Source organism: Atta colombica, unplaced genomic scaffold (genome assembly GCF_001594045.1).
Source record: "Atta colombica isolate Treedump-2 unplaced genomic scaffold, Acol1.0 scaffold105, whole genome shotgun sequence".
NCBI classification, from domain to species: domain Eukaryota; kingdom Metazoa; phylum Arthropoda; class Insecta; order Hymenoptera; family Formicidae; genus Atta; species Atta colombica.
Window position 1 is genome coordinate 4,462,729 of NW_017259190.1, and position 12,364 is coordinate 4,475,092.

The 12,364-nt window shown below is 33.7% G+C and overlaps 2 protein-coding genes across 5 annotated transcripts in view; one reads left to right on the forward strand and one right to left on the reverse strand.

Annotated features, from left to right (window-relative positions):
* The window catches only part of LOC108691278 (protein crumbs), a 30,156-nt gene extending 26,985 nt beyond the window's left edge, over positions 1-3,171 (reverse strand). The window contains exon 1 of the mRNA XM_018198951.1: positions 2,898-3,171. Coding sequence (XP_018054440.1) covers positions 2,898-2,922 — 25 coding nt within the window. The 5' untranslated portion in view covers positions 2,923-3,171. The remainder of the gene's footprint in view (positions 1-2,897) is intronic.
* A 2,713-nt stretch (positions 3,172-5,884) lies between these two features.
* Positions 5,885-12,017, forward strand: LOC108691498 (serine/threonine-protein kinase GL21140). 4 transcript variants are annotated; one of them, XM_018199273.1, is made up of 6 exons: positions 5,885-6,155; positions 7,096-8,142; positions 8,296-8,473; positions 8,588-8,881; positions 9,150-9,392; positions 10,068-12,017. In XM_018199273.1, exons 2-6 carry the CDS (start codon positions 7,097-7,099, stop codon positions 11,661-11,663), a joined length of 3,357 nt encoding a protein of 1,118 aa, XP_018054762.1. In that variant the 5' UTR covers positions 5,885-6,155; position 7,096; the 3' UTR covers positions 11,664-12,017. The 4 variants fall into 4 exon arrangements, with proteins under 4 accessions (XP_018054762.1, XP_018054753.1, XP_018054778.1 ...); XM_018199264.1 differs by having other exon boundaries at positions 5,885-6,054; XM_018199289.1 differs by having other exon boundaries at positions 5,885-6,054; positions 10,071-12,017.
* Positions 12,018-12,364: the final 347 nt, after the last annotated feature.

Sequence of the window (12,364 nt, forward strand, 5' to 3'; positions counted from 1 at the left end):
CGATAAAAAATTACAAAAAATGTAATAAAATTTATTTATTTCTCTCTCACAGAGAGAGTTGATAACTGATCTTTGCTGTAATTGAGGATAATATTCGTCTTTTGATGATTGTCGTCCGAGAACGACCACGATTTCATGGTTATCGTAGTGACTCTCTCGGGTCGGTCACTGATCCACACCGATGATCCCGAAGAGGTAAAAGTTTATACCGTTACGAAAGAATGCCTTCTCCTGTGCGGTCAATGCGCGCTTTTACGTGACCGGAAAGGTGCGCATAAAAGCGGAAGCTCACTCGCAGTGAGATAATCAGCTTGTGAATTATTCTATAGATCATTTTTTTTCTTCCTGGGATGAGAAAAACGTCTCATTTGTAATCGCGTGCCTTTGTAAAAATTTTATCTATTATAGAAAAGGAGTCTTTTTCTTTTCTTTTCTAATCCATAAATGGAAATACTTGGAGGAAAAGCCGTTCCATTGTCAAAGTCACGGAAAAATCAGAGATATTTCGAGCATTGTAACGTAGCATACCTGAGCATTTGTTTTGTTCAGAATTCTATACTATATTCCTATTAAAATAAACAATTTTATCGCATTTCGTAAAAATCTTTAGAGAATCTGTATTTTTCTTGTAAATGTAAATTAAGAACATATTGAGTATGGAATTTAAAAACTATGTGTAATTTGAAATTTCGGTATTAAATAAAAAAAGTGTGACAAAATAATTATAATTTTAAATTGTAAAAACATTTTATTTATAGATTAAATTATTTCTAGAATTAAATCAAACTAAATCAAGAATAGAAGAAAATCATGTTCATCAAATATAAAGATTTTCGCTTTTTTACTCAATAATGTCATTAGACTTATTAATGTCATTAAGATTCTTATCGGTTTGATTCTACGTCACTTTTCTAAGGATTAGATAGTATAATTGTCGATGATTTAATTAGTTTCTTTAATTTGTTTCTCTAATTTAGTTAAGAAATCTAAATTCTTAGTAATTTTATAAATTCTTCAACTCGCATGTGTATTTAATATTTTTAGAGAATCGTTTCAATAATGAAGCATGCAAAGTTAATAAGATGTCGAATAATCAAGCAATGATAATTATTGAACACAATATGTGATATAGTTATTATTATATACAATGATACAAACAAACGGAATTAGACAAAATAAGCTTTTGTATAAAATAAAGAATAGTAGGCAGAGAATTGATTTTTACTAATTTAAGTCACTTTTGCTTTCGATTGTTGAATCGTTCTACTTTCTGTGAATGTATCACGAGGTTCGTTGCATCAAGCGATATCGATTAATATCGCATTGCATGCAATCGAAATTTTTCATTGTCACGTACGATACAACGGAAGAGAAACGTCAAACTGGTTTATCGCGCTCGTTAGAAAATTCCATTATTCACACAACGTTATAATTCTCTCATTTGGCACTGCTTTAATTTCTTTGTCATACAAATGCAAATTATTTCCTTTAGATGTTTTAAATAATGATTTATTAAATAACAATGGTTGAAAAATTTGATTAATAAAAAATGCTTTTATATGAAAATATAAAATTAAATAAATTTCAAATAATTGAAATTGGCAGGATATATATGTCTTGAAAGTAATTTTAACAAAATTCAAGATTCATTTTCATAATTTTATAAAAATTATCGTTATGCAATTGAAGAGAGCATAATCAAAATTCAATAATAAAGTGCTAAAGAAAGAGTTTTCCTCGTTCTAGTATCTGGTATTGAACTCACTGGCGGGAGATTTCAATAGATTCAGCGTCCTCCATCTCGTTATCGTATCACATGCACTGAGAATGCTATAGGAAGCCACACAAATAATATAACATATATTTCAGTTGAATATAACACATTCACAAAATAGCAAAATAAATCCAATAATCTGCGATCGAGTCTCAAGACGCAAATCCAAAAAGGTAATGTGAAATACGTTGATACTGCGAGGAATATAAAAATTTCATTTTTATATTGATTATATCTCTATATCTATCTTCTTTTAATTTTTTTGATTTAATTTCTTTTAATTCTCCATAATCTTATCTCATCGTATTTTACTCATACTTTGATTTTTATTTCCTTAGAAAATATTTGTTTCAAACTGATAGTTTTCCCGATAACTTTGGCATTGACATTCTTCTACCAATTATTATTTGCAATGTGATAAGCTATCGTTTGTTGTGCCAATGTCGACTTCCAGAAGTCTCTTTGTTCAATACGGTCAAAATGCCAGACTCTCTTGGAGCGTAACGACATGCTCTCCTCATAACAGTACCTCAGGTAGACGGTTAGGTGCATAGAATGTTTCGAGGGTGAATTTTTCCACCTGTCATTGTTCTTTGTTCCTAAATCTATTCATAAATTTTGAATAAAATGATCGCCCAATCTTCAATCCTGACATGTTCAATTCACGATAATTTTATTTAAAAGTTATTATTGAAAATAAAAAAATATTTACTAAAAGATTTTTGTTGCCAGGAAGCATAAAGTTTTCTCGCATAAACAAGACTCGAATTAATCACAGAGATTCTTCAAACAAAAGTGATAATAAAATAATATATATCGACTATTCTTGATCCATTATAACTCGATCCTTAAAAATCTTTCATGAGTCATCCTAGATCATCGCTTACATCGCATTTATATTCAGGATCTACCTGAGTCACAATTCGATAGATTTCTATCTCTCGATTCTTGTTCGAGAATTGAACATTCGGGTTCGACGCGGATTGAAACGATCTCTCCTCCTCGGTTAGAATTTCTTGTCTGGACGCCGCGCCGTGCCGTCGCGTCGGGGCCCGCGACGCTCGTACGGAACGATGGCGACCGCGACCACAGCCGCGAACGTACAGAGGGGGACCTGACTCACCTGCCACGACGTGTCGCGTCCGCATTTTCCGGCTCCGAATCTTTTTTCGGCTCCTTCTTCTCGTTCTCTCACGCACTCAACATCCTACTTCTCCTCTTTCTGCCTGTATTTTTTCCGCTCGTACTCTTTTCACACGCCGTGGAAAAAAAAAAAGAAAATAATAACTTCCCGCTCCGAGATGGGTTCTCCTCTTTCTGGTCTCCACTCTTTTACCTTCGCACCCGCGCGCGCACCAGTTTCGACCGACGACGAACGCCCGCCGAACGAGACTGCAAGCCGAGACTGCCGCGACAGTGGTAGAGAACACCGCCACCTTGCTCGACCTGCGTCGGCCCCTCTCCTTCACGGCAGTTCGAGTATTGCTGTGTAAGTTACCTGGTGACCACGGTTACCTGCCTGTCCATTTTCCTGCGCGCCAGGTATAAACAAAGAAACACAAAAGATGTGATTTAAACATTAAAAATAAAGACTTGAGAATCAAAAATAAATATATAAGAATGGCCAATAAGGAATCATTGGCATTAAATTAATGAAGAACATAACATTTTGCAAAATATTATGTATTATTAATTAAAAGGCAAATATATCAGAATATTTTGAAGAATTTTCTTAAGAACTCTAGAAGAAATTAAACAGATGAAAGCATAAGTAACATGCGTTTTGTTTACACTAGTAGCAAAATTATTAGCACAAAATTATTGACCCAATATTTAATCAATGTATCGCCAATAAACTGCTACAAGTATAATAGTTATTAGAAATTATATTGAAGTGCTATTGAGATACGAATGTAAGATTATTTTTTTAATTGTATATTTTACAATTTTTATGGAGCCTGATCCGCCTGAAAGACCTGATCTTCATACATGTGTTATATCATATCATAACATTATTATGTGTTTATCTTTTTTTACTTACTTATATTAGTTATTTTTATTTACTTATTCTATATTTTTGTCTTTTTTTTTTAAGATAATATTAATGATGGCAATTTTACTTTTTTACTTATAGGTATTTTACAAATGACTGTATTGAATGATTTATTTTAAATACAGTTGAAAAGTTGTAATTGTAAAAATGCATTGAAAATGCGTAATAAAAATTGTTACATAAAATATTAAAAGACTTAATTCGCTCGATATTGCAAACATAAAAACTGAAAAAGTATAGATGAAAAGTATAGATGGAACATTTTCGTTATTTTTGACTATACTAAATCTTCATCAGCCAATTGAAATAAAAAATTTAAATTAATATATAATGTTTAAACGTTGGATGAACTTTAAGAATAAAATTTACAAAATCTATTGTATATATAGTCGCAATAAATTACAAAATTTTTTAAATTAACGTTTCATGGTATCTTTATGACATTGAATATTAATTTGTGAAGTTGAATATTAATGTGAAATATTATTCTAATTTAAATTAAGATCTTTCTTTTATTCGTTTTTTGATCCCCCATCTCTACTTTTTTAAAAATTGTTATTTTTACAATTTTATTTTGTAAGATCATTGAATTAGAAATTAATACATTTTCTCTATTATAAACGTTTTATAGTGATATATACTGTCTCATATTTTAATGAGCTTATTTTACTAATTGCTGTAATGAGTAAAAATTTGGTTTTATTTTAAGAATTCAAAGGAATAGTAGAAGAAATTATTTTGATATTTTACTTGATTTATATTATAAACATACACACAAGGATATATATATATAATATAAGAAATGTACATATAAGAACGAATCGATATTTAGGATATTTCTAAGTTGATCTGATTTTATTTCTCCACTAAACTATATACAAGAATTTTTTTCTTTAAGTAAATATGAAATATCTATTTCACTTTAATAAGTATGTACTTTTTGCAGTCAGCATTTTCGCTTTCTCTCTCTTCAATGCCTGATATATTTCTTTCAAGTGTAAAATTTTTTAGCATTCTAAATATTGAGAACAAACCTATTATCAACTGTTTTGGTTGTTCCGAAGATAAATAATAAAGATTTTACCTAATCTAGTTACTGTTTTTATCAGAAATTTACAAATTTAAAAGAAATCTTTTTAATGATAAAACGCAGTGATTAAGGAAAATAAATTTTATTAATTTATCAAGCACAATAATTACCATTATGTATGGAATCCTTTTGGTGGTCACGAAAATTTGTCCATGATTGATAACGATCATTTATTAAATAATAGTATTTCGAAGGTGTCCTCAAACATTATATCGCTAGTGGCGCTAGTACATTCATTTTTGAGTTGAATATACAATGTGTTCCGAAAGTTTTTGCCAATCGCTTTTGTGTAGATAGAGCGGACTAAATTGAGTCGAAAAGTCCTCTACCATTTTACAATTTTCGCAATAGTTAACAAGATATTAATTACTAAAAATTGCTAAATATTGATCTTGAATAATTTTTTACTCAAATATCTCTATCAACTTTAGATAGAAAAGCTGTAAGAGACAAAAGTCATTTATTTTCTTCTCATAAAACTCTAAAAACTTTTTTGGAATTTTTTATCAATTTTTTAGTACTGTATTTTTTTATTTTTACCAATGGCGAAAATATATTAAAAAATTTTGAAAAAATTTTGAAAAAATTCTCAGAACTTTGTAGAAAAAAATTGTAATTTTGCGGCAATATTATAAGATATTATAGCATTACAAAAATATACTTGGTTATGGAGTATTTATATAATAAAAAATCATAAATTTAATAATGTATTATCCAAATATTTATATTAATAAATCGCAGATTTATATCAATTGTCGATAATGTCAGTCGTTCTTCAATGTACGTAGTACTCAATTCGAAAATGGATGTACTGGCAGTAGTGTGCAGCTAAGGGATTTCGAAGATCCCATGAAAAAGACTCCAAAAGATCCTCGAGTGATCCCTCTCAGGAGTCTCAACTCTCCAAGTTTTTCTCTGCCGTTAGGCACAGCTAGGTGAGCTAGGCACTAGTGTTTAAGCAAAAGCTACTAGTTACTGGCTCCTTGGTTCCTGCTGCCGCCTGAGTGAGCGGTCGCCGTTGTGAAAATGTCAGCTCGATGGTGGTGATTCATGTTCAGTTTGTCTCGCGCGAGCGTGAAACGGTTAGACGTCCGTCCTGTGCTGCAATTAACCACGTTCTGCTCGGGCTGCGAGCAGGTGAGTGTGAATACGTGCACGTTTCTTACGCGGCACGTTTCGTGTCGCACCGGATGAACCAGATCGCCGTCATCGCCGATCCGTTAATAATCGAAAATCAGGTTAAGTGCACTCGAACTGTATTCTATCCTCGTTCATACTCCTCCTAATCAATCCCAACTAGACATAAATCAGTGTCTGCTGGCATGTCGTTCATGGCAGTAGCGGTTTCACGTTCGCCAAGTGGAATTCCCGCTCCCGCTGCACCTGTCAAGTGCACTTTCTAAAGCGTGACTCATACTATTACTGATGAAGAGTTAAAAAAGGCTGGAATGCCATTCTAAGAAACTGTCTAATTTATCAGCAGCGAGAGATATCTGCGATAATCTTCAGGTGACTTTTGTGTTTGTAGTCGATGGGATGGCAGATAAGAGCTTGATCTGGTTTATAACTTCATTATACTACAATGAGTTTATACGTGTAGAGTCTATACCTGAGGAGTAATAAATTAATAAAAGATGATTTATGCATTTTTTTAAATATATCACTCAATTCACTAATAATTAAATTTTTATTTAATTTTAGCCCTTAGTTAATAATTGATTGGTACTTCATTATGTATAATAATTTAATATATATATAACACAGATATGCTGAACTATGTTGAAAATAGAATATACTGGAAACTGTTAAATTATATAATTATATACTTATTGGAACAATAACATTTGCAATATTCTTCTGATAATTTCTTTTCTTACTTTGAACATATTATTATATAGTAATTATTTGTTTCTTTTTTGTTAATTATGTGTAAGGTATAAATTACATTAGGAGTATCACATCAACATATATATGTATATTGAAAGATAACAGATGTAAAGTCTATTAGGAACATGTTACTATGTGAAAAATATTATATGATAGCAGCTACTTTAATAAAATAAGTAACTACTATACTAAGGTTTTATGTGAATCATTGAAAAATTTGAAAATTTATATTTTTCAATAACACAAAATGTCATTCTGTTCGTTTCATTGATAAGAGTAATACTCCTCTAGGATGATGGAGGAACCATTGAGTCAAGGTGCCTCACCGTCTAGCGATGGCAACTTTTCAGCAGGCGGTGGCGGGGAAATCAATTCGACCACTGTAGTCAGTCTAGATGAGAGGATATTAGATATCACATCACGGCATTCCTTAAATGTTCTTAGAACACCTCCAACCAAAAAGGCAAAGAGAGTTCGATTCTTCCGCAATGGAGACAAATATTATACAGGTGTGGTGATGGCAGTGACGCCTGAAAGATATCGCAGCTTTGATAGTCTCGCGTCCGATCTGACTCGTGCTCTAGTATCGAGCGTGACCTTGCCGAATGGTGTACGAGCGATATATACCATGGATGGTCGTAAGGTACAAAGTGTCAGCGATCTGGAGGATGGCAAGTGTTACGTGGTATCTGGTCAGGGCGAAATCTTCAAAAAAGTCGAATATTCAGCATCTAAGGTTCGTCGTGGCAGCTCGCTGTCTGGATTACCACAATCGCCGGCAGCTAGCAGCGGTGGCGGTGGTACTGGCAGGCAGACCAGCGCCATTCCGTTGTGCGTAAAAGCGCGCATCGTGACACTGATCCGCCACGGTACCAAGCCACGAAAGGTGATGCGGCTGTTATTGAACAAACGCAACGCACCGAGCCTTGAGCACGCAATGGAAGCGATTACAGAGGCCGTAAAACTTGACACCGGGGCAGTGAGGAAGGTATATACGTTATCAGGTCAGCAAGTGACCTCGCTCGAGCAATTCTTTGAGAATGATGACATCTTTGTGGCTTACGGTCCGGAGAAATCCGTACAGGAAGATTTTGAGTTGGACTTCGAGGAGAGTAAGTATGTGCAAAGCTTCCGTCGTTGTCCGTGGAGTTCCAAGCGACAGAACGGCCCAATGCCGCGAATGCCGAGAAAATCTGGCAAAAAGACGCTTACTACGCCACAAGTCAGGACTCCGAGCCCATCATCTTTGATACTGCCACAACCTCTGAGAATGCATTATACCGTGGGACATATAATTGGAGATGGAAACTTTGCTGTTGTTAGGCATTGCACTCACAAGTAATTATTCCAAAATTTAATTAAAATTTCATATCATATATAAAAGAAATAAAATGCAAAATACAACACAATATTATAATTTATTTAGCTAGAGATATTTTGGATATTTCATTGAAAAAAAATCTCACAAAACATATTATGATAATATTTCAGATCTAGCGGTGTTGAATATGCTATGAAAATTGTGGACAAGTACAAGTGTCAAGGGAAGGAGACAATGTTAGCAAGCGAGGTAGCGATATTGAGGCAAGTTTGTCATCCCAACATAATCAGCTTGATTGCAGAACAAGATACTGCCGATCAATTATTTTTAGTCATGGAACTTGTTAAGGTATGTCATTGAAAGAAATTTAATAGTGTTGAAAACTAATTAACGATATACATTTTTAATTTAATTTATAATTGTAAAAATGTACTATAACTAAAATATTTGCTCATTTTTTAGGGTGGAGATTTATTCGATGCAATTGCAGTGGCGACGAAATTTTCTGAAGCAGAGGCGAGTGTGATGATTAGTCATCTGACTTCTGCCTTGGCTTACTTACATTCGCATCATATTGTACATCGCGACATAAAACCGGAAAATCTCCTAGTTGAGATGGATGGCAGTCATGTTAGATGCTTGAAATTGGGTGACTTTGGACTTGCGCAGGTAGTGCGAGAACCTTTATACACAGTTTGTGGTACACCTACTTATGTGGCACCAGAAATCCTCGCCGAAACCGGATATGGTTTAAAGGTATTGACTTGTAATAAATTTATTAAGTTTGGCAAATAAAATTAAGTTAAAATTTAATTAGTTGGAATACATATAATTTATATATATATTATATATATTCAAAAAATATATTTTTAAGGACAAGAATATAAAAATTATTAATGATAATTTATAAAGATGTGAAAAATATATAATATTTAGATTGAATATTTGTCTTTTAAAAAAATGTATTTATATGTATAATGAATCTCATATATATATATATATAAAAATTCCTTTTTTTTTTTAGATTGACGTATGGGCGGCCGGAGTGATCTTGTATATTCTCCTGTGTGGTTTTCCACCATTCGTATCGGTAGATAACGAACAGGAGGAATTGTTTGAACGTATCTTGAGCGGTCAATATGAATTCACATCGCCGTATTGGGATACGATATCAGATTCCGCGAAACAGCTTATCTCGAATATGCTGCAGGCACAGCCAGAACTTCGTTTTAGTGCAGAGGACGTATTGGATCATCCATGGCTCGCGGTAACTGTCACTAACATACAACATTATTATTGTACTTCACAAATTAGAAAAAATGCGTTGCCGCACCCGCATGGCTTAAAACCCCTTTCTCACTCTCTCATAGTTATTTAAAATGAGATTAGTATCGGGTGGTTATCGGCTATACGACACGTTTGCTATCACATTTATTAATTTGAGCACGATTCCTTCTCGTCATGCCATACTACATGGAAAAAAAAATTCAGCGGATTTATAAATGTAATATTTAGAATTCCAATAATAAGTTTGATTTGTAACAAAATCATCTCGAATTTTGAACTTTATTCAATTTTATTATCACTCAATCCATAAAGAACTTTATATAGTTTTGTAAAAGGAAATAATGAACATTTATAGAATTATATTTTTAACCGATATTGAATTTATAACTGATATTGAATTTATATTCTTACAAAATATTATATATTAAATATTCTATATTCCTATATAGAAATGTAATTATTTAAGAAATATAAATTTATCTTTCGCTTTATGCGCTGAACAAAATTTCCATGTTACAAACGTGATGCGATCGGAAACCTACTTGCCTCCTCTATCGGCTTTATTTCAAACACAAAACTAAGAAAGCTTTTGTAGTGGTTTGCTGTATCTGTAGCAGTGCTTTTTCTTTTCTTTTGCCCCGCCTCTGTATATCAGCAGAGCTTTCTAGGAGGCGAGCAGACCGCAGCAACAGCATCCGACACACCGGCGGAGCAATACTGGAATCAGCAGTGTAAGCCGATAAGAATGGCCACCTTCGAGTTCGACTTCAAGAAGCAGCGCAGTCAACGACAGGATGACGGTACCAAGACAAGAGCCGAGTGGAAAAGTAATATTGATTATTATGACGTACCGCAGTTTATCGACGCAGAGAAAAAATTGGATGAGCGAAATTACGATGAAATCGATTTTGCTAACGGCAATAGCAACGAAAATGATTTAGTAATTCTTAGTTCCGACTATCTTAAAGATATCAATAGTTTGAGTCGATCAATGCATGATTTAATAGACAATTTGAATGATAACAAAACGCAACGACGCCGTCTCAAATCGCAAAGTGCTACTTCGTCGCTCAATAGCATTCCAGAGAATTTGAACATATGTAATTATCGCAGCAATTCACCGATTCGTTGCAATGAAATCGCTGAAAAAACAGTCGCAATTTCTACGAATCATCGAGGCGATCGGAAAAACGGAAACTCGATGAAAGAATCAAGTTATCTTCACTCGAATTGTGAAACGCCGAAATCGAATAAATCTATCGTTATGAATCGGCAAAGTAAATGCAACCAAAAGAACTTGTATGAGGTGAATCGCGAAAACAGATTCGATAGCGATGACTTCCGCAATAGGAATGCAACTGCGTCGACATCAAGTGACAGCCTGACTGGCAACAGTTCTACTGGTAATGACATTGAGACTTCTGACAGTTTTGTAAACATTCAATTCGCACGTTTGTCACGTGAGCAAAAATCGAGCTCCACGCAAAGCATGGAGTCGACTGATAGCTTTGAGAACGTGAGTTTCCGGTATACAAATCAAAACAATAGTCTCAAGGATCATTCCTCACAGATTTCTTCAAAATTAGAGAATAATCAGGATACGTCTCCTGTAAGGATAGTGAAGACCGGTAGAATAGCTGTATGGAATACATTAAGATTACCTAAATTAGATAACGAGATTGATAAAAAGAATTGCAATAGTCCGTTCCGTAGAGTTGAAGAAATAGGCAAATGCGCAAAGAACGAACCAGTAAAGTTGCGGCATGAAAGATACAATACTAGGAAGAATCAGATAGATTCGAGAAGTGTCAAGAACAAAAGATACAGCTGTTTTTCTCCATGCACAACAAAGAGATCGTCCGAGGAAATCGGCAACCGCAGCGGTGGCGATAAAGTCACAACACGGAAATTCAGCTCAACGGATGAATTACGCGACGAAGTGAGACAGAAATCGGTACCACGAACAAAACGATTCAGTCTGTATTATACACCACAACCATTGAGGAAGACATATGAGAATGAATCAAAGATTGGAAGAATTACGTACAAGTCAGCAGGTCGCACTCAGAGATCTGAGATGAGTAAGGGAAGGAACGAAGAGGAGCTGGAAAGAGTAGAGAAAGTGGAGAGAATAGATAGGAGCCGAAGATCGGTGATTGATGCTTCAACGATCGCTAGTAGGAGTAAATCCAATAGGCAAAATGTTCATGTGAGATCAAGTGGCGTATTAAACACAACCAGGACGAAGTGATAACAAGTAGCGAAAAGTCGAAATAATTTGAGGATGTGTGAATGATGCACGATTAGTTCACGCATCAGAACGATGAAATCCAAAGTCTAAGCGCTTTAAGAATGAAGCAATTGCGGATTGGCTAACATCCATTAAGTTGATAATTTTTTTGTGTGTAGCGATCAAAAAGACGAAAAATGACGAAAACTATTTTCTTAATAATCGTGTACGCATGGAGAAAAATTTCACATCACTTTCAATTTTATTAAATTAATTACTAGACAGAATGACATTAAACATTTTGCGAAGGAAGAAAAACGATTTCGTATTTCTCTTAGATTTTGGACTTTGAGATTGATAAAAAGCATTGTGGCTACAAGCACTTTTGTTTTTTCTTAAAATTTCTAGTTTATTATAAATTACGATGAAAATGAAATATTAAATACAAACTAAGCAATTAGAGAATTATTTTTAAAACTTGGTATTTTTAAAACTTACTATCGAATAGCATTGAAAAATAATTGTACAGAAAAGTTGTTAAAAAGTTATACTTTTCATGCTGGAAAAAGATTCTCAAATATTTTGTAGATTATCCAATACAGAAAAATACAAAACAAAGCAAAACTTTTTTAAATTTATATGTATATCTCCATACATTTTTATTACTGTTAAAGATTGAATACCTAGCTGAGACAGGAGAGACAGGAGAGGAGAGACCAAAG